Raw genomic sequence first — 21,263 nt, 5'->3', positions numbered from 1 at the left:
TGACATTGGGCGAATTGCTCATTCGGACAGCTGATGCAGACACGATGGGCCGAATGGTCCTTCTGCGCTGTAACAATTCTGCGAATCAAAGCTAGAGCTCCTTTGGATGACTGAAGATACAGAGATTAAAATGAAACAGAAAAATAAGACTGATAAATGTCTCTGGTTCATAATTCATTGGAGAACTAGGCAGCGGCACAGTGGAAATGATGGGACTAGTTATCTAGAGGCCCAGGCTAATTCTCTGGGGACATGGGTTCGAATCCCACCATTGCAGATGGTGAAATTTGAATTCAATTAATAAATCTGGAATTAAAAGCTAGTCTAATGGCTACCATAAAACCATTGTCCATTGTTATAAAAACCCAACTAGTTCACTAATGTCCTTTTTAGGGAAGAAAATCTGCTGTCCTTACCTGGTCTGGCCTACATATGACTCCAGATCCACATTAATGTGGCTGACTGAAATGGCCTAGCAAGCCACTTAGTCAGACCCAACCGCTACGAAGCCTAAGAAGAGGAATGAAAGTGGTTGGACAACCCAGCATCGACCTAGGCTTTGGAAATGACGACAGCAAACCCAGCCCTGTCAACCCTGTAAAGTCCTCATTGCGTCTGGGGGCTTCTGCCAAAATTGGGAGAGCTGTCCCACAGACTAGTCAAGGAACAACCTGACAGTTATGCTCACCGAATCATACCATACAATGTCCCAGACACCACATCACCATCCCTGGGTATTTCCTGATCCACCAGTAGGATAGACCCACAAGAAGTGGCGACAGTTGTATAGAGTCGTGAGAGAGTTGCCATTGACTCTGGTCTCCATGAAGTTTCATGGCATCAGGCCAAACATGGATGAGAAAGCCTCCTGCTGATACCCACCTACTACCACCACCCCCACCTTGCCTGGGCTGTTGAATCAGTGCTTCTCCATGTTGAACACCAATTGGGAGAAGCAATGAGGGTAGCAAGGGCACAGAATGTACTCTGGGTGGGGGACTTCAATGCTCATCACCAAGAGTGCCTCAGTAGCACCACTACTGACCGAGTTTGCCGAGTCCTAAAGGACATAGCTGCTAGACTGGGTCTGTGGCAGTGGTGAGGGGAAAAAACCTACTTGACCTCGTCCTCACCAATCTAACTGTCGCAGATGCATCTGTCGATGACATTATTGGTAGGAGTGACCACTGCACAGTCCTTGTGGAGATTAAGTCCCATCTTCACATTGAGAATACCCACCATTATGTTGTGTGGCACTACCACCATGCTAAATGGGATAGATTTCAAACAGATCTAACAACTCAAAACTGGGGATCCATGAGACACTGTGGGCCATCAGCAGCAGAATTGTATTCAACCACAATCTGTAACTTCATGGCCTGGCATAACCCCCATTCTACCATTACCAACAAGCCAGGCCAATCCTGGTTCAATGAAGAGTGCAGGAAGGCATACAAGGAGCAGCACCAGGTGTACCTAAAAATGAGGTGTCAGCCTGATGAAGGTACAACACAGCTACTTGCATGCCAAACAGCAGAAGCAGCATGATAGATGGGGATAAGTGTTGCCAAAACCAACAGGTCCGATCTAAGCTCTGTGGTCCTGTCCCATCCAGTGGTGAATGGTGGTGGACAATTAAACAACTAACAGGAGGCAGAGGCTCCACAAAGTTCCCCATTCTCAACGATGGGGCAACTCGGCTCATCAGTGCAAAAGACAAGGCCGAAGCGTTTGCATCCATCGAGAATATCGAGTGGATGATCTATCTTGGCCTCCTTCTGAGGTCTCAAGGCAACATGAAAAACTTTTTTATGCAGCGAGTGGCTAGGATCTGGAATGCACTGCCTGAGAGTGTTGTGGAGGTAGATTCAATCATGGCTTCCAAAAAGAAATTGGATGATTATCTGAAAGAAAATTTACTGGGCTACGAGGAAACAGCGGAGGAGTGGAACTAGCTGAGTAGCTCTTAGAGAGCTGGCACATACATGATGGGCCAAATGGCCTCCTTCTGTGCTGTAAGGAACTTCAGTTATGTGGAGAGACTGGAGAAGCTGGGGTCTCCTTAGAGCACAGGTGGTTAAGGAAAGATTTGATGGAGGCATTCAAAATTGAGATAGAATAAATGAGTAACTCTTTCTAGTGGCAGGGGTAAGGTACTTAGTAAAAGAAGCAGAGGTGGCATGAAAAAAAATTCATGATCTGGAGTCTTCTACCTGAAAGGGTGGTGGAAGCTGATTCAATCATAACTTTCAAAAGGGAATTGATTAAATACTTGAAAAGGGAAAAAAAAGGGTTATGGGGGAAAGGAGCCAGGAGAATGGGACTAATTGACCAGCTCTTTCAAAGAGCTGGCACAGGTACGATGGACTGAGTGTTGTATCATTGAGTTTCAAACAGATTGTGTTTAGGACATCAGCCGTCCATGTCTCCGCTTTAAAGACGTCTGCAAACGCGACATGAAATCCTGTGACATTGATCACAAGTCGCGGGAGTCAGTTGCCAGCGTTCGCCAGAGCTGGCGGACAGCCATAAAGGCGGGGCTAAAGTGTGGCGAGTCGAAGAGACTTAGCAGTTGGCAGGAAAAAAGACAGAGGCGCATGGGGAGAGCCAACTGTGCAACAGCCCCGACAATCAAATTTTTCTGCAGCACCTGTGGAAGAGCCTGTCGCTCTAGAATTGGCCTTTATAGCCACTTCAGGTGCTGCTCCACACACCACTGACCACCTCCAGGTGCTTACCCGTTGTCTCTCGAGATAAGGAGGCCAAAGAGAATTGTGTTTAGGACAAGAGACCTCTATATATTGTAATTGTTGTAGATCAGTTGTGGTCTAAATAAAGCCTAATTTTGCATTTATATCTCCACCATTATTTTCCACTCCACAGCTGTAGGAATTGTATCATTTAAATTGTGTAGTTGTTTCTACAGCAATCAGATCAATTTTAAAACTATGCATATGCATGTTTGCTGTGTATGCACTTACCTTCTGGGAGAGGAGCAGACCTGCGGCAGCAGCATGGAGTAGCTAAATAAAGCTCCAGGATTGCGGCCTACAGCACTTACCTTCCAGGAGAGCAGTGAACATTTGCAGATGACACAGAAATTGGCCGTGTAATTGATAGTGAAGAAGATAGCTGTAGACTCCAGAATGATATCAGTGGGTTGAGTGGGTGGAAAAGTGGCAAATGGAATTCAGTCTGCAAAAGTGTGAGGCAATGCAAATGGGGAGGGGGGAGGGCAAACAAGGCAAGGGAATCCACAATAAATGGGAGGATATTGAGAAGAGTAGAAGAAGTGAAAGACCTTCGAGTGCATGTCCACAGGTTCTTGAAGGTGGCAGGACAGGTAGATAAAGTGGTTGAAGAAGGCGTTTGGAATGCTTTCTTTTATTGGCTGAAGTGTAGAATATAAAAGGGATGTAATGTTGGAACTGTATAAAATGATGGTTGGGCCACAGCTGGAGTGTTGCGTACATTTCTGGTCACCACATTACAGGAAGGATATATAATTGTTCTGGAGAGTGTACAGAGGCAATTTACAAGAATGTTGTCAGGGCTTGAAGATTACAGCTATGAGGAAAGATTGGATCGGCTAGGGTTGTTTTCCTTCGAACAGAGGAGGCTGAGGGGTGACTTAATTGAGGTGTATAGGAATGTAGGAGTAGGTCATTCAGCCCATCGAGCCTGCCCAGTTGTTCAATATAATCATGGCTGATCTTCCAATTCCCTTTTTCCCACACTATTGTCATATCCCCTTATGTCATTTGTATTTAGAAATCTGTCAATCTCTGCTTTTAAATCAACTCAATGACTGAGCTTCCACAGCCTCTGGGGTAGAGAATTCCAAAGATTGATAATCCTCTGAGTAAAAAAAAAAAAATTTCTCCTCATCTCTGTCCTAAGTGGCTTCGCCCTTACCGTGAAATTGCATTCCCTGGTTCTAGACTCCCCAACCAGGGGAAAGATCTTACCTGCATCTACCCTGTCTATCCCTTTAAACATTCTGTAGGTTTCAATGAGATCATCTCACATTCTTCGAATACAGGCCCAGTTTCCCCAATCTCTCTTCATAGGACAGTCCTGCCATCCCAGGAACAAGTCTGGTGAATCTTAGTTGCACTCCCTCCATAGCAATAATATCCTTTCTAAGGTAAGGGGATCAAAACTGCACACACTACGCCAGGTACAGTCTAACCAAGGTTCCATACAATTGAAGCAAGACTACTCTTGTACTCAAATCCTCTTGCGTTAAAGGTTAACATCTTAATTAAGCCTTCTTAATTGCTTGGTACGTCTGCATGTTAGCTTTCAGTGACTTGGTGACAAGGACACCCAAGTCCCTTTGTACATCTACACTCTCTAATCTCTTACCATTAAGAAATACTCTGCACATCTATTTCTCCTACCAAAGTGGATAACTTCACATTTTTCCACATTATATTCCATCTGCCACATACTTGCCCACTCACTAAGCCTGTCCAAATCCCCTTGAAGCCTCTTTGCATCCTCCTCACAACACACATTCCCACCTAGTTTTGTATCATCCGTGAACTTGGAAATACTACATTTGTGTACAAAATTGAGGGGCCTTGATAAAGTAGATAGGAAGGACCTGTTTCCCCTAGCGGAGAGGTCAATTACCAGGGGGCACAGATTTAAGGTGAATGGTAGAAGGATTAGAGGGGACATGAGGAAAAACTTTTTCACCCAGAGGGTGGTGGATGTCTGGAATTCACTGCTTGGATCGGTGATGGAGGCAGAAACCCTCAACTCATTTAAAAGGTACCTGGACGTGCACCTGAAGTGCTGTAACCTGCAAGGCTATGAACCAGGTGCTGGAAGGTGGGATTAGATTGGACAGCTAGTTTTTTCAGCTGGCGCAGATACGATGGGCTGAATGCCCCCCCTTCTGTGCTGTAACATTTCTATGGTTCTATGATTGTTAGGAAATTGTAAACAGAAGTTAATTCAGCGGGACCATGCAGGGCAATGACAGTGCAACAGCTTGCACTGTACACACGAGAACATCATTTTTTTGAGTGCTTTGCCTTCAGTAGCTGTATTTACATTTACTGTCTGAGGCCATGTTGTTGGACACTTTGGTGTTGTGCACCGCATGCATTGGGAGGAGCAACAACTCATTTATTTAGTTGACCTTACAGTTACTGCTGGCAGTTAAGCACCCGTCATTTTGAATGCACTTGGGTGAACAATAAATTTAATTAACTGATAAAAAGGCAGTTGCTTGATTTCAGCTGAGTGGATTTTTTTTTAATGAATAGGGGCTTCCTAGTGGCTCAGCTGATGAGTGTACTGCTTGGTTAAGAATATAAAGAAGGTTGCAGGCTTGATTCCAAGGTGCCCATGAGAATCTAAGTTTTTCTGGCTTGATTTGGAGTTAGTGGCAGAAGGAATAGGCAAGACTGGGAGATGGAAATTTCAATGCCTCTCTTCCTGGACTGTTCATGTAATATTTCTTTCCTGCTTCATCTGAAAGGGCATTCATTGATTTAATCAGTTGGTGAGTGGGCCTGCTTGAGTTATTTTTGAACAGTGATTGCAATAGAGAGGGTTCAGAGGAGATTTACACAGATGCTGCCAGGAATGGAGAGTATTAGCTATGATGTTACTATTACAGAGACTTGGTTGAGGGAAGGACAGGATTGGCAGCTAAATGTTCCAGGATTTAGAAGCTTCAGGCGGGATAGAGGGGGATGTAAAAGGGGTGGGGGATTTGCATTACTGGTTAAGGAGAATATCACAGCTGTATTGCGGGAGGACACCTCGGAGGGGTCATGCAGCGAGGCAATATGGGTGGAGCTCAGGAATAGGAAAGGTGCAGTCACGATGTTGGGGGTTTACTACAGGCCTCCCAACAGCCAGTGGGAGGTAGAGGAGCAGATATGTAGACAGATTTTGGAAAGATGTAAAGGTAACAGGGTTGTAGTGGTGGGTGATTTTAACTTCCCCTATATTGACTGGGACTCACTTAGTGCTAGGGGCTTAGATGGAGCAGAATTTGTAAGGAGCATCCAGGAGGGCTTCTTGAAACAATACGTAGATAATCCAACTAGGGATGGGGCCGTTCTGGACCTAGTATTGGGGAATGAGCCCGGCCAGGTGGTCGAAGTTTCAGTAGGGGAGCATTTCTGGAACAGTGACCATAATTCCATAAGTTTTAAGGTACTTGTGGATAAGGATAAGAGTAGTCCTCGGGTGAAGTTGCTAAATTGGGGGAAGGCTAATTATAACAATATTAGGCAGGAATTGAAGAGTTTAGATTGGGGGCGGCTGTTTGAGGGTAAATCAACATCTGACATGTGGGAGTCTTTCAAATGTCAGTTGATTAGAATCCAGGACCAGCATGTTCCTGTGAGGAAGAAGGATAAGTTTGGCAAGTTTCGGGAACCTTGGATAACACGGGATATTGTGAGCCTAGTCAAAAAGAAAAAGGAAGCATTCGTAAGGGCTGGAAGGCGAGGAACAGACGAATCCCTTGAGGAATATAAAGACAGTAGAAAAGAACTTAAGCAAGGAGTCAGGAGGGCTCAAAGGGGTCATGAAAAGTCATTGGCAAACAGGATTAAGGATAATCCCAAGTCTTTTTATACATATATAAAGAGCAAGAGGGTAACTAGGGAAAGGGTTGGCCCGCTCAAGGACAGAGAAAGGAATCTATGTGTGGAGCCAGAGGAAATGGGCAAGGTACTAAATGAGTACTTTGCTTCAGTATTCACCAAAGAGAAGGACTTGGTGGATGATGAGCCTAGGGAAGGGAGTGTAGATAGTCTCAGTCATCTCATTATCAAAAAGGAGGAGGTGTTGGGTGTCTTGCAAAGCATTAAGGTAGATAAGTTCCCAGGGCCTGATGGGATCTACCCCAGAATACTGAGGGAGGCAAAGGAAGAAATTGCTCGGGCCTTGACAGAAATCTTTGCATCCTCATTGGCTACAGGTGAGGTCCCAGAGGACTGGAGAATAGCCAATGTTGTTCCTTTGTTTAAGAAGGGTAGCAAGGATAATCCAGGAAATTATAGGCCGGTGAGCCTTACATCAGTGGTAGGGAAATTATTAGAGAGGATTCTTCGGGACAGGATTTGCTCCCATTTGGAAACAAACAAACTTATTAGCGAGAGGCAGCATGGTTTTGTGAAGGGGAGGTCCTGTCTCACTAATGTGATTGAGTTTTTTGAGGAAGTGACAAAGATGATTGATGAAGGAAGGGCAGTGGATGTTGTCTATATGGACTTCAGTAAAGCCTTTGACAAGGTCCCTCATGGCTGACTGGTACAAAAGGTGAAGTCACACAGGATAAGAGGTGAGCTGGCAAGATAGATACAGAACTGGCTCTGTCATAGAAGACAGAGGGTAGCAGTGGAAGGGTGCTTTTCTGAATGGAGGGATGTGACTAGTGGTGTTCCGCAGGGATCAGTGCTGGGACCTTTGCTCTTTGTAGTATATAAATGATTTGGAGGAAAATGTAGCTGGTCTGATTGGTAAGTTTGCGGACGACACAAAGGTTGGTGAAGTTGCGGATAGTGATGAGGATTGTCAGAGGATGCAGCAGGATATAGATCGGTTGGAGACTTGGGCGGAGAAATGGCAGATGGAGTTTAATCCGGACAAATGTGAGGTAATGCATTTTGGAAGGTCTAATGCAGGTGGGATGTATACAGTAAATGGCAGAACCCTTAGGAGTATTGACAGGCAGAGAGATCTGGGCGTACAGGTCCACAGGTCACTGAAAGTGGCAACGCAGGTGGATAAGGTAGTCAAGAAGGCATACGGCATGCTTGCCTTCATCGGTCGGGGCAGAGAGTATAAAAATTGGCAAGTCATGTTGCAGCTGTACAGAAGTTTAGTGAGGCCACACTTAGAATATTGCGTGCAATTCTGGTCGCCAGACTACCAGAAGGACGTGGAGGCTTTGGAGAGGGTACAGAGAAGGTTTACCAGGATGTTGCCTGGTACGAAGGGCATTAGCTATGAGGAGAGGTTGGATAAACTCGGATAGTTTTCACTGGAACGACGGAGGTGGAGGGGCGACATGATAGAGGTTTACAAAGTTATGAGCGGCATGGGACAGAGTGGATAGTCAGAAGCTTTTTCCCAGGGTGGAAGAGTCAGTTACTAGGGGACATAGGTTTAAGGTGAGGGGGACAAAGTTTACAGGGGATGTGCGAGGCAAGTTCTTTACACAGAGGGTGGTGAGTGCCTGGAAGTTGCTGCCGGGGGAGATGATGTTCCGCCAGGGGCGGCACAGTGGCGCAGTGGTTAGCACCGCAGCCTCACAGCTCCAGCGACCCGGGTTCAATTCTGGGTACTGCCTGTGTGGAGTTTGCAAGTTCTCCCTGTGTCTGCGTGGGTTTCCTCCGGGTGCTCCGGTTTCCTCCCACATGCCAAAGACTTGCAGGTTGGTAGGTAAATTGGCCATTATAAATTGCCCTAGTATTGGTAGGTGGTAGGGAAATATAGGGACAGGTGGGGATGTGGTAGGAATATGGGATTAGTGTAGGATTAGTATAAAATGGGTGGTTGATGGTCGGCACAGACTCGGTGGGCCGAAGGGCCTGTTTCAGTGCTGTTTCTCTAAATAAAAATAAAATGATGGAAGCTGGTACGATAATGACGTTTAAGAGGCATTTTGACAAATACATGAATAGGATGGGAATAGAGGGATAAGGTCCCCGGAAGTGCAGAAGGTTTTAGTTTAGGCAGGCATCAAGATTGGCGCAGGCTTGGAGGGCCGAATGGCCTGTTCCTGTGCTGTACTGTTCTTTGAGATAAGGTAAAGTAGACTGGGGTTGTTTTCTTTTGAACAGGAGGCTGAGGGGAAATTTAATTGAGGTGTACAAAATTGAAGGGTCTACATATTGAGTAGGAAGGACCAATTTCCCTTAACAGAGAGGTCGATGATGATGGGGAATAGATTTGAAGTAATTGGCAGAAAGATGACATGGGAGTTGAGAATTTTTTTCACTGGTGGGTGGCCGTGTGATCTGGAACTCACTGCCTGAAAGGATAGTAGAGGCAGAAACTTTTATTGTATTTAAAAAGTACTTTGATGTGCACATGTAGTGCTATGACCTACAGGGCTACGGCCCAAGAACTGGTCCCTGGAATTAGGTTGGATAGCTTTTTCCTCTGACAAGACCTGATGGGCTGAATGGCCTCCTGTGCTGTGCTGTACTTTTTCTTTGTTCCAGTGGTGTTGCTAGTGTTCATAAGACCTGACCAACTTGTTTTGGTAAAAATGGTCTCTGAAACTTGCAGTTTTTAATCCTAATAACTATATAATACATCTTTAAAGGTGGAACAAATATCCACCATCACTAGATTGAACTTGAGTTGCACTCATAATCCTAAAGCCTTTGTTAGTGTCACCATCCTTTGGTGTGAGGGGAATTTTGAAATTCTGGTTCAGGAACCAGTTATCACAAGCTCAGCATGAACAGCTGTGGGTTAAGGCTGAAGGCCCTAAATTGAAGGATTTAATGCAGAAAAGGCTCTTCTGCTATAATTTGATAAAGTTGTAAATTTAGTGTGCTACTTGTGTTGTGGTATGACTGCCCCTCACCCTCCTTGTATTTCTTTCGGTTCTTTCCTTTATCTTGAGACTATCTTTGTAATTTGAAGATGAAGAAACTGTTCCCCATACTTTCACTAGTGCTGCTTTGAAAATTGCAGCTAATCCTCTCATTGAGAATGTGACCTATGCCCTACCACTCCATAATGTGCCAAGCAAGAATTCATTGTGCTGCCCTGTCCTTCTGCTCCCCGTTTTTATTTACAGGCATAGATTTGTTATTGTCTCGTCATATTTTGTCACTCTAATTACGTAATAAATGAGAGAGCCTAAATGATCTACTCAGGCTACCAACATTAAAAATGTTGGCCTTTATGGGTTAAGTACTTTTTTTTTGTTATTGGCAAATTAGAGAATTACAGCACTACCTCACCAATGGTAAACTGAATCATTTCAAAGAAATTATATGCTTGCTAATATTTGAATCATTAAATGATCAGTTATTTATATTGTCTGTAATGCAAAATATTTTTAAACATTTTCAAATTTCATCATTGTGGCTCTTACTAACTGCTGTAATTATGTCAACAAGTGATCTCTGAGCTCAGGCCATAATAAAAGCAAAATACTGCGGATGCTGGAAATCTGAAATAAAAACAAGAATTGCTGGAACCACTCAGCAGGTCTGGCAGCATCTGTGGAAAGAGAAGCAGAGTTAACGTTTCCCTTCTTCGGAACTGACAAATACTAGAAATGTCACCGGTTATAAGCAAGTTGGGGGGGGGGGGGCAAAGGAGGTGGTGTAGATTGGACAAGGCCACATAGCTGACCAAAAGGTCATGGAGCAAAGGCAAACAATATGTTAATGGTGTGTTGAAAGACAAAGCATTAGTACAGATAGGGTGTTAAAGGACTGAATATTGAAAAGCAGCAAGTGCAAATATGAAAAAAATCAGTGTGTAAGCAAACTAAGATGAAATGAAATAAATGCAAAAAAAAAAATTGTAAAAAAAGAAAAATTAACTAAAAATGAAAGTAAAATGGGGGGCTGTCATGCTCTGACATTATTGAACTCCATGTTCAGTCCGGCAGGCTGGAGTGTGCCGAATCGGTAGATGAGATGCTGTTCCTCGAGCTTGCGTTGATGTTCACTGGAACAATGCAGCAATCCCAGGACAGAGATGTGAGCATGAGAGCAGGGGGGAGTGTTGAAATGGCAAGCAACCGGAAGCTCCGGGTCCTGCTTGCAGACTGAGCGGAGGTATTCCGCAAAGCGGTCACCCAGTCTGCACTTGGTCTCTCCAATGTAGAGGAGACCACATTGTGAGCAGCGAATACAGTATACTACATTGAAAGAAGTATAAGTAAATAGCTGCTTCACCTGAAAGGAGTGTTTGGGGCCTGGGATAGTGAGGAGAGAGGAGGTAAATGGGCAGGTATTGCACCTCCTGCGATTGCAGTGGAAGGTGCCATGGGACGGGGACGAGGTGGTGGGGGTAATGGAGGAGTGGACCAGGGTGTCGCGGAGGGAACGATCCCTTCGGAATGCTGACAGGGGAAGGGAGGGGAAGATGCGTTTGGTAGTGGCAGTGCGCTGGAGGTGGCGGAAATGGACACGGTTGAGGGCCCTGTCAACAACAGTGGGGGGGAATCCTCGGTTAAGGAAAAGCTTCTTCACACCCTACCTCCTGTAAGGACTCCATTCATTTCTCCCAGTTTCTCCGTCTCCGACGCATCTGCTCTGATGGTGCTTCTGATATGACATCCTTTTTCCTCAACCGAGGATTCCCCCCCACTGTTGACAGGGCCCTCAGCTGTGTCCGGCCCATTTCCCGCACCGCTGCCCTCAACCCTTCCCCTCCCTCCCAGAACCGTGACAGGGTTCCCCTTGTCCTCACTTTACGCCCCATCAGCCTCCATATCCAAAGGATCATCCTCCGCCACCTCCAGCGTGATGCCACTACCAAACGCATCTTCCCCTGTCAGCATTCCGAAGGGATCGTTCTCTCCGCGACACCCTAGTCCACTCATCCATTACCCCCACCACCTCGTCCCCGTCCCATGGCGCCTTACCCTGCAATCGTAGGAGGTGTAATACCTGCCCATTTACCTCCTCTCTCCTCACTATCCCATGCCCCAAACACTCCTTTCAGGTGAAGCAGCGATTTACTTGTACTTCTTTCAATGTAGTATACTGTTTTCGCTACTCACAATGTGGTCTCCTCTACATTGGGGAGACCAAGCGCAGACTGGGTGACCACTTTGCGGAACAGTTCCGCTCAGTCCGCAAGCAGGACCCTGAGCTTCTGGTTGCTTGCCATTTCAACACTCCCCCCTGCTCTCATGCTCACATATTTGTCCTGGGATTGCTGCAGTGTTCCAGTGAACATCAACGCAAGCTCGAGGAACTGCATCTCATCTGCCGGATTAGGCACACTGCAGCCTGCCGGACTGAACATTGAGTTCAATAATTTCAGAGCAGGACAGCCCCCCATTTTACTTTCATTTTTAGTTATTTTTTTCTCTTACATTTTTTACAATTTTTTTTTTTGCATTTATTTCATTTCATCTTAGTTTGCTTACCCACTTTTTTTTTCATATTTGCACTTGCTGCTGTTCAATATTCAGTCCGTTAACACCTTATCTGTACTAATGCTTTGTCTTTCAACACACCATTAATTGTTTGCCTTTGCTCCATGACCTTTTGGTCAGCTATGTGGCCTTGTCCAATCTACACCACCTCCCTTGCCCCACCCCACTTGCTTATTACCTGTGACATTTCTAATATTTGTCAGTTCCGAAGGTGACTGACCCGAAACGTTAACTCTGCTTCTCTTTCCACAGATGCTGAGTGGTTCCAGCATTTCTTGTTTTTATTATCTGAGCTCAGGCCATTAGTTTTTAGTAGTGGTTCTGGATCAGCCACTTTAAAAATGATCCAAAATGACATTACATTTTGACATTGACCATAATAGAACAGTATTTCAGTTCCTGATAGTGGTCCGAGAATTTTAACCTTTCTATTCTTGCATTCTAGGTGAGACAGATCCGTTGCATACAAAGGACAGCTCAATGTGCAGGAGGAAGTGGTGCAGCCTCGTTTGTGGTAAGCAATTAGTGCACAATACAAGAATGTGTATTTAAAAATGTAATCCTCTAAATTTCATTTCATTGGGATATTCTTTTAGTCGATTAACTGGATGGTGCAATGTTTAGGACTCTGCTTTTTGCCTCTGTTTGAATCCAGGTCCCCAAGGTGATAGTAAAGACTTTTAATCTGTCTTTGGCTGTAAGTTCTTGAGTAAAAGCAGTTTAGGGTATGCTCATCCCACATCCTAATAGGTACAAATGAACAGTACTATTGCCAATGTCGAGTGTAATTGGCATTAAAATGGAAATATTTGATAAATTGATGTATTGTTGGGTGTTCTGGGGCTGGTTTAGAAGCACATTACTGGAATTTTGTAGTCTGCAAATAGCATTGCATTTAAAATAGTAAATTGAAGCAGAGTAACTCCTCAGCTAACCCTGTGTTACTATAAATGGCACAATTGTGCCAATCAATTATTCAGAAACCCAGCATTTCAATGGGTTTCAAAGGTTAGCGATGAAAACATAACCCCTTCCTAACTTTGTTTCTCTGGCATTGCAAAAGCAGACAGCAGTAAATAAAAACCATGTTCACTGCTAGCCTCTCTATACAGAGAGACCACTAATTAAGTGAATTTAAGAGGAGAATTCATCTGTCATTGAAATCATGGATTTGGCCTTTCAGCATTGTTTTGGGAAATTATGTTTGCTAAATACGTTATTAAATACACTATTACTAGTTCTGTAATGTCTGCCCTATGATTCAATTTACCAGACAGAGCATGATTATTGTATTTAAACTGAGGTCACTTGGAAGAGCATTTAACTGTTAGACATCAGATGAAAGGGTTTTTCAATATGCTGTCGTACATTGTCGAAGTATTGGCAATCTATGAACGATGACAAATATTTCAGCTGTTATGTATTGAGTAGCCACTTTGCATATGATTTCATGTAAAGAAAAATGTTATTTCAAAGGCATAGAAAAATGATTTCCAAATCCTTGCAAAGTGCCTGTAAGAATTCTATCTAAAAGAGAATGATCTGTGAACTTGCATAACTGTGACTCTCGGGATATTTCTGAGAACAGCATTCATTTTGGAAAGAAATAACATCTGGGTTAGAATTGTAATCACCATCAAATTAACTAAAGTGTGCAACCTCATGATCTAAAAATCACTACTCCACTGATCAGGATAAAGACTGGGGCGGAGGGGGGAAACATACCCAACATTGCCCTCATCCTTATGGCCACCTTTTGTTTATGGCTGCATCAGGCTGTGTAGACCCTCGGTACACAAACTCAGTTTCACTACATACTGAGGTTTCTGTTTCCGGACTTGTGAAAGATGTGTCTGGCCATGGTGCCATGGAACACTCCATTCTGTTGGACCATGCTATACCACCTGTCCTTTGTAAAAACATTTGTGCACAAAAACACCTTTTTTAACCACAAGTCCATTAGGTAGTGGTCCACACGGAACGTCTTGGGATGCACCAGGGCCTCGATCGGATGTTTCCCTGAGCAAACTGTCATTCGTTTGGCAGAATGCTTCATCACCAGAACTTTCAAACAAGCACCAAGACATACCTTGGCTGGTGGTAAGAATGACCCTCCCCACAAGATCTTTCATGCACACCAGGAGTCTCAGCACCTCCACACACTTTTTTCAGTTTCCCCATCACAGCCACCTTGAGACTGTCGCCCATCTCCTTCTGGAATCTGCTTTTGCAAAGAAGTTCTGGAAAGAGATGAAGTGTTTTTTGTCGAGGTCCATCCTAAGCGGCTCTGTAACGGAATTCTGTGCTCTACAGGCTGTTCCCAGGGACGCAAAGCGAGACTAACATCAACTGCTGCTGGAGAACCATCAGCGAAGTGAACGACGCTGTTTGGGGTCTGCCCAAAACTTGCTGGTCTTCCAGTGCAAAAAGCTGTTCACGACCTTGTGTTGAAGGCTGGCACATTCCAAGGTGCAAGACTACATGCTGAGGGACGCACTAAAGCTTGGGGCAGACTCCACAAAGGCTCAATGGGGAAAAGCCACAGTCTAAGGCCCTCCCAACATTGTAGAGTTATACAGCACAGAAACGGGCCCTTCGGCCCATTGTGTCTGTGCCGGCCATTAATTCCATTTTCCAGCACTTGGCCTGTAGCCTTGTATGCTTTGGAGTTTCAAGTGCTCATCTAAATACTACAATGTTGAGGGTTCCTGCCTCTACCACCCCTTCAGGCAGTGTGTTCCAGATTCCAACCACACTCTGGGTGAATTTTTTTTTCCCCCTCAAATCCCCTCTAAACCTCCTTCCCCTTACCTTAAATCTATGCCCCCTGGTTATCGACCCCTCTGCTAAGAGAAAAAGTTTCTTCCTATCTATCCTATCAATGCCCCTCATAATTTTGTATACCTCAATCAGGTCCCCCCTTCTCTGCTCTAAAGAAAACAACCCTAGCCTATCCAGTCTCTCCTCATAGCTGAAATGCTCCAGGCCAGGCAACATCTTGGTGAATCTCCTCTGCATCCTCTCCAGTGCAAATCACATCCTTCTTATAGTGTGGCGACCAGAACTGTACACAGTGCTCCAGCTTTGGCCTAACTAGCGTTTTATACTGCTCCATCATAAACTCCCTGCTCTTGTATTCTGTGCCTCTGCTAATAAAGGCAAGTATCCCGTATGCCTTCCTAACCACCTTATCTACCTGTGCTGCTGCCTTCAGTGATCTATGGACAAGTACACCGATCAGCTGGAACCTTTGTTTAAAAATAAACCCTTGGGCTGTATACAAGAGAGAATGTTTGACAAAATGTAAATTGTAGATATAATTTGTAACTGTAGTGAGGCACCTCAGTGCCACATACTGTATTGAAAGAAATTGAACTGTATTGTGCTTGGTAATGTCAAATTTGAACAGTTATGTAATGTAATTTTACAAATTTAATGAAGGTATATTTTTTGAAAAACAAACTGGTCCAGAGCTTCCACACCTTTTTCCCTATATAAGCCCCATAACCTCAAAATATATGATTGAGGTGGGAGAAATACAGTTAATTCAATCCTGTAGCTCCACAGATCGCCCAACATATCGTTTAAAACTTTCCAAATTACAGAAAGACCCAGCCAAATTGCACCATCTATTAAACCCCGAATGAGGCTAACCAAAGCAGGTGTCTTTAAATCAACAAATTAACTCTTTAATTAGAAGAACTAAATTCTTAAACACTTATGATATAAACAACATTTAAAATAGAAAAAATTAGAGTCCTTGCAAATTTACAATCTAATGTTGCTTGAGGTCCTCATAGTCGTCCAATGTGGATAAAAGGTTCTTCCATAGAAAAATCCGTAGTGATGGAAGGTGTCATCAACAGTGCCATCAAGCAGCACTTGCTTAGCAATAACCTGCTCAGTGACACTCAGTTTGCGTTCCGCCAGGGCCACTCAACTCCTGACCTCATTACAGCCTTGGTTCAAACATGGACAAAAGGGCTGAACTCGTGAGGTGAGAGTGACTGCCCTTGACATCAAGGCAGCATTTGACCGTGTATGGCATCAAGGAGCCCTAGCAAAACTGAGGTCAATGGGAATCGGGGGGAAAACTCTCTGCTGGCTGGAGTCATACCTAGCGCAAAGGAAGATGGTTGTGGTTGTTGGAGGTCAATCATCTGAGCTCCAGGACATCACTGCAGGAGTTCCTCAGGGTAGTGTCCCAGGCCCAACCATCTTCAGCTGCTTCATCAATGACCTTCCTTCAATCATAAAGTCAGAAGTGGGGATGTTCGCGGATGATTGCACAATGTTCAGCACCATTCGTGACTCCTCAGATACTGAAGCAGTCCGTGTAGACATGCAGCAAGACCAGGAGCAGAGGGAGGGAAGATGTAAAGGAGACCAAAGTCTTTAGCTATCTCGGGCTATATTCTAGAATACTCTGCCTAAACCCCTCCACCTTGCTACTTCTCTTTACTACATCGAAAGCCTTCTCCAAAATCTACTACTTTGTATTTGCCTTCACTGCCCCAACCCTCCTTTTCACCAGTGTTTGATGTCTGGTTATTTTTGCTTCTCTTAGGATGCTTTAAAATCTTATTTGCACTATAAAGGTGTGAATAGCTGCTATATAATGAAGTGAGCTGCTTTCCATTATTATCAGTGTATATTTAAATCTTATTTTTCTATTAAGCATAGGGATACTCCTGATAACAATCAAGATACACCATTTGATTTCACACCAGAAAATTATAAGGTAAGAAAACCATGGCATTTGTAACTTGTAAATTTTCTTTTGGAGCTTTCGCCAAGAAGTAATCTTTGGAGAATTCAAAGAAATAATATTTGCAGTGTTGAATAGTCTTAAATAGCTTTGTATAATCTTGACAGTTTATTTGCAGACATCTGGTCTTAGGCTAGCCGCTTTTCCTCAGATGATGTTTCACATCTGTTGGGTGGAGAGCAGAGAAGGAGGGAAATGCAAGAGACAGTGGCTGTCGAGACTCTGTATAACAATATTAGAGGAGAGTTTCTTTCTAAATTTTTTTTTTTAAGGGGAAATAAGAATTGCACGTAAGATTTTACAGTGGAAGTTTAATTGACCTGAAATGAAAACAAATCTTGGATGCACTGCCGGTTCTGGTTACAATCGGCTGTAAAGAGAAAAGGTCAGGTTAACATTTTAGGTAAGCCTTCAAGTTCATTGTTCTCCTGTGTAGCTTTAATAAAGTTAAATATCTTCAAGCATTCACTTGCCTTTTTTTTAAAAAGAAGTTTCAGTAACTCAATGTTTACCTCTTAAACATTTGCTATTCATACTCCTATTACAGATAAAATGTGTAGTTGACTATAATGCAGTAAGAATGGTTTTCCATGCTTGCACTCTGCTTGGAGATTCTCCATACAGCATGCTGAGGCTGGGAATTTTGCATGTATGTGCTCACAACCATTAGTCTGCACCCTGCTACTACCCGAGTCTTCTCACAGTATCACATCTGAGCTAGAGTTTTCAGCTGCAATAAACTGAGCCAGAATTGCTACTTTCTCTCCTACTTAATTATGTCCAATTATTTGACTATGAATGTGTAAGATTAGAATTTACATCACTAGGGGTTGGAAGTGGGTGTGTGGCTCTTGTATAAGTCATTTTGGTGGATAAAACTGTAGCTGTTTTGTGAAGTATGTTCACCTGCTGCTGGCCTGGCAGCATTCTCTTCATTCTGGATTCTTTATTGCTGACGTCTACCCTGTCTTGGTTAGGTTTGTCAGCGCTCTATGAGCATTACTAGTAACGCGAGTCAGTACGGGTTGGTCAAATTGACCTGTTGCCTGGGAGAGCCAGTGTGATTGAAGCAGAGGATGTGTGGAGTGATCATTTTTAGAGGCCATTTTCTGCTTGGAATGTAGCAGGGTCTTGTACTGGGGCAACCTAATAATATTGACTGCTGTTTAGAAGTAATTGGTTGTGAAGCACTTAAGATGTGCTTGGAATGCAATAAAGCACAGTGGCGCAGTGGTTAGCACCGCAGCCTCACAGCTCCAGGGACCCGGGTTCGATTCTGGGTACTGCCTGTGCGGAGTTTGCGAGTTCTCCCTGTGACCGCGTGGGTTTCCACTGGGTGCTCTGGTTTCCTCCCACAGCCAAAGACTTGCAGGTTTATAGGTAAATTGGCCATTGTAAATTACTGCTAGTGTAGGTAGGTGGTAGGGAATATGGGATTAATGTAGGATTAGTATAAATGGGTGGTTGGTGGTCAGCACCGACTTGGTGGGCCAAAGGGCCTGTTTCAGTGCTGTATCTCTGACTGATGCATACTGAGTGGGTAAGTTTTTTTTTTTTTTTTTTTTTTTTGTTCAACTTTGAGTGGCATTAATAATCAAGGTGTCATTCTGTGCTGTACAATTGGTGCTTTCATACTCATGTAAAAATATTAACTTTCCCTCCTTTTTTATATTGGCTGTGAAGAGTTTTGAAACACCTTTTAGTCGAGAAATGCTAGTGCTTCCGATCTCCATCCAGTCTTGCAGCTACAATTTAGGAAGTCAAGAGTGTGACATTTGTAACATCAAACTCATGCCTTATTCTGTGGAACAGTGTGTCTATGTTCTAACTCCCTCCAGATTGTACTGGAAAACTTTTATAATTTGTCATAGTTAACAAAACACCTCCTGCAAATTTTCCTTTAATCATTTTTTGCAGCGGCTTGATGTTATTCTCAGTAACTATCCAGAAGGGCATAAATCAGCAGCTGTAATCCCAGTGCTGGATCTGGTACAGAGACAACATGGTTGGCTACCAATTTCTGCCATGAATAAGGTAATGACCATGACAAAGTTTGGCAATGCTTATAGGGATACTGTTTTTTTTTCCCCCTCACTAAATTTCTTATTTTACAATTCTTCTACCATACTGTCCATGTAAGCGGGGTGAGTGACTTGTAGGCAAACCTTTGCTAATGTTATCCTGTAGAAACTGAGGGTGCCATGTGGTTGCAGCCTTTGCAGTTTTTTTTTCCATCTTCCTGATCTGGATGCAAGGGTCTTTTCTTTTCTTTCCCTTGCATTATGGAAAGTCTCCATTGGAGTTGTGATGGCTAATCATCTTACCCGGGATATATATAGAACTGTTCTATTAACTTTTGGGTCAAAATCTTGGAATTTCTTACCACTTGCCATTGTGGGAGCACCATCACTATAAGAATGGTAACAGCATTGCCCATCTCTACCACCATTTCAGGGCAACTAGGGATGGGTACTAAATGCAGCTATGCCAGGACTCCCACATCCTGAAATTAAATTAGAAAAGGGTTCTTTCTGGAAAAATGTACATCTGGCTGTCCTGAAAATTAAACTCTCAATTTGCTGGATTGAAAGAAAATGTTTCATGCGTTCACAATTTTAAAAATTCCTTAGTCACGATTTGAACAACAAAATTCTGGCCTCCGTTGTATACAAGTGTGAATAATATCGATTAACTAAGAGGGGAAAGAAAATCTTTGCAATTTTGTGTATGACTCAAATCAATGACCCACCAAAAATAATTCTTTTCTACTAATTGGGAGGCCTTTAACTTGTTCACTGCTGCATCTAGATTGATCTGATGGTAGTGTTTTCAGAATTGAGAGGGAGCCAAACTCAGCATATTGCCATATGACTGACTCAATATTCTAATTCTGGCCATCTGCTGTTTTTTTAAAATCTTGCTGTTTATCACTTTTCAGTTATGCAGTCTGTTTCTTTTACCTACTTAAAAAAAAAACTACATAATATCAGTGGGTGTCTCCTTCAAAATGGTGACTTACTACAGAGAATGGTGACTTACTATCTGATGGACTTAGAATTACTGAGAAATAATCTTCGTTTCGGGAATAGTGTATAAATAAGGCACTGTGTTGGCCATCTGTAGTGTGTTGCAGCACTTCAGATCTAATCAGGCACGCTTTTGTTGGTGGTCTGTTCCAGTTAAATGCAATTTTGCTCTGATGTTTTGCAGCTCACTAGACTGCATCCATGTTATTTTCAGTTACAAGTTTGATATTAACTGTCAGAGACCCAGGGGACAACAGTCACTAAAATAAGTTAAAACACATGATGGTAGCAGGCAACTAATAGTAAAAATGTCAAACGTTTACAGATTTTGAGCTGACATATCATATCAGTTTTCTTTATTTTGATAAATGTGGATTGGATTCTGTATGATGACATATGGTCAAACTAGAATATTGATGGAATTTCTGTTCAGTCTGTGATATGAAATGTTTGACATTAAACAAGAGAGGACCAACTAGTTAATTCACCTTGTCCCATTCAGATGTGGTACCATTGTACTGCATACCACCACCAACTCCCGACTTGCAATTCTCAGGAAATGCAGAGAAAAAGTAAAAAAACACATAGCAGGTGGTCATTTGGCCCGTTGTGCCTGTACTGGCTCTTTGGAAGAGCTATCCAATTAGTCCCACTATGCTGTTTCCCCATAGCCTTGCAAGTATTTCCTTTTTAAGTATGTATCCAATTTGCTTCCACCACGGTTTCAGGCAGTCCATTCCAGATTGTAACTCAGTGTAAAAACATTTATTCCCCCTCCTGGTTCTTTTGCCAATTCTCTTGTGTTTCAGTTATCTAGTTACTGACCCATCCACTAGTGAAAAGTTTCTCTTCAAAATTATGAATGGTAATGATCAAGAGTAAATAAACACTTATTAAATCCCCCTTAGCCTCCCCTGCTTCAGGGAGAACAACCTCAGCTTCTCTAACCTCTCCACATAATCAAAGTCCCTCCATCTTTGGTATCATTCTAAATTTTCTCTCAAGCCTTGACATTCTGAAACTTTGGACACCATACTGCAGCTGAGGCCTAACCAATGATTAGTAAAGGATTATAGATTATGAAGTAGTAGCAGGACATTTAGAAAATGATAAAACCATGTTGACTCTGCTTGGTTGTAAAGAAAAAAGTGTTTGACGAGTTTGAGGATTTAACGAGGGGGTGGATGAAAGGGCACCAGTAGATGTAATGTAGTTGGATTTCCAAAAGACCTTTGAGAAGGTGCCACAAAAGCTTGCTGCACAAGATAAGAGCTCATGCTGTTGGGAGTAATACAATAGCATGGAGAATTGGCAGAAGAACCAGAGGGAGATGAAAAAAAATTACACAGCAAGC

The 21,263-nt window shown here is 43.3% G+C and overlaps 2 protein-coding genes across 5 annotated transcripts in view; one reads left to right on the top strand and one right to left on the bottom strand.

Annotated features, from left to right (window-relative positions):
- The window catches only part of acss2l (acyl-CoA synthetase short chain family member 2 like), a 204,128-nt gene that overhangs the window by 141,004 nt on the left and 41,861 nt on the right, over positions 1-21,263 (bottom strand). The window lies entirely within an intron of this gene.
- ndufv2 (NADH:ubiquinone oxidoreductase core subunit V2) overlaps positions 1-21,263 on the top strand; it is a 47,283-nt gene that overhangs the window by 2,258 nt on the left and 23,762 nt on the right. For 2 of the 3 annotated variants that reach the window (XR_010975013.1, XM_068031260.1), the window contains exons 2-4: positions 12,561-12,629; positions 16,794-16,856; positions 18,801-18,917. Coding sequence is in view for 2 of the 3 variants with exons in the window: in XM_068031260.1 (XP_067887361.1) it covers positions 12,561-12,629; positions 16,794-16,856; positions 18,801-18,917 (249 nt within the window). In the remaining variant the exon portion in view is untranslated. The remainder of the gene's footprint in view (positions 1-12,560; positions 12,630-16,793; positions 16,857-18,800; positions 18,918-21,263) is intronic. The other variant, XM_068031261.1, reaches the window with a different exon arrangement.

The sequence above is a fragment of the Heterodontus francisci genome, chromosome 5, assembly GCF_036365525.1.
Source record: "Heterodontus francisci isolate sHetFra1 chromosome 5, sHetFra1.hap1, whole genome shotgun sequence".
NCBI classification, from domain to species: Eukaryota; Metazoa; Chordata; class Chondrichthyes; order Heterodontiformes; family Heterodontidae; genus Heterodontus; species Heterodontus francisci.
The sequence above is the reverse complement of the archived record's forward strand: the minus strand, read 5'-3'. Positions and strand labels throughout refer to the sequence as shown.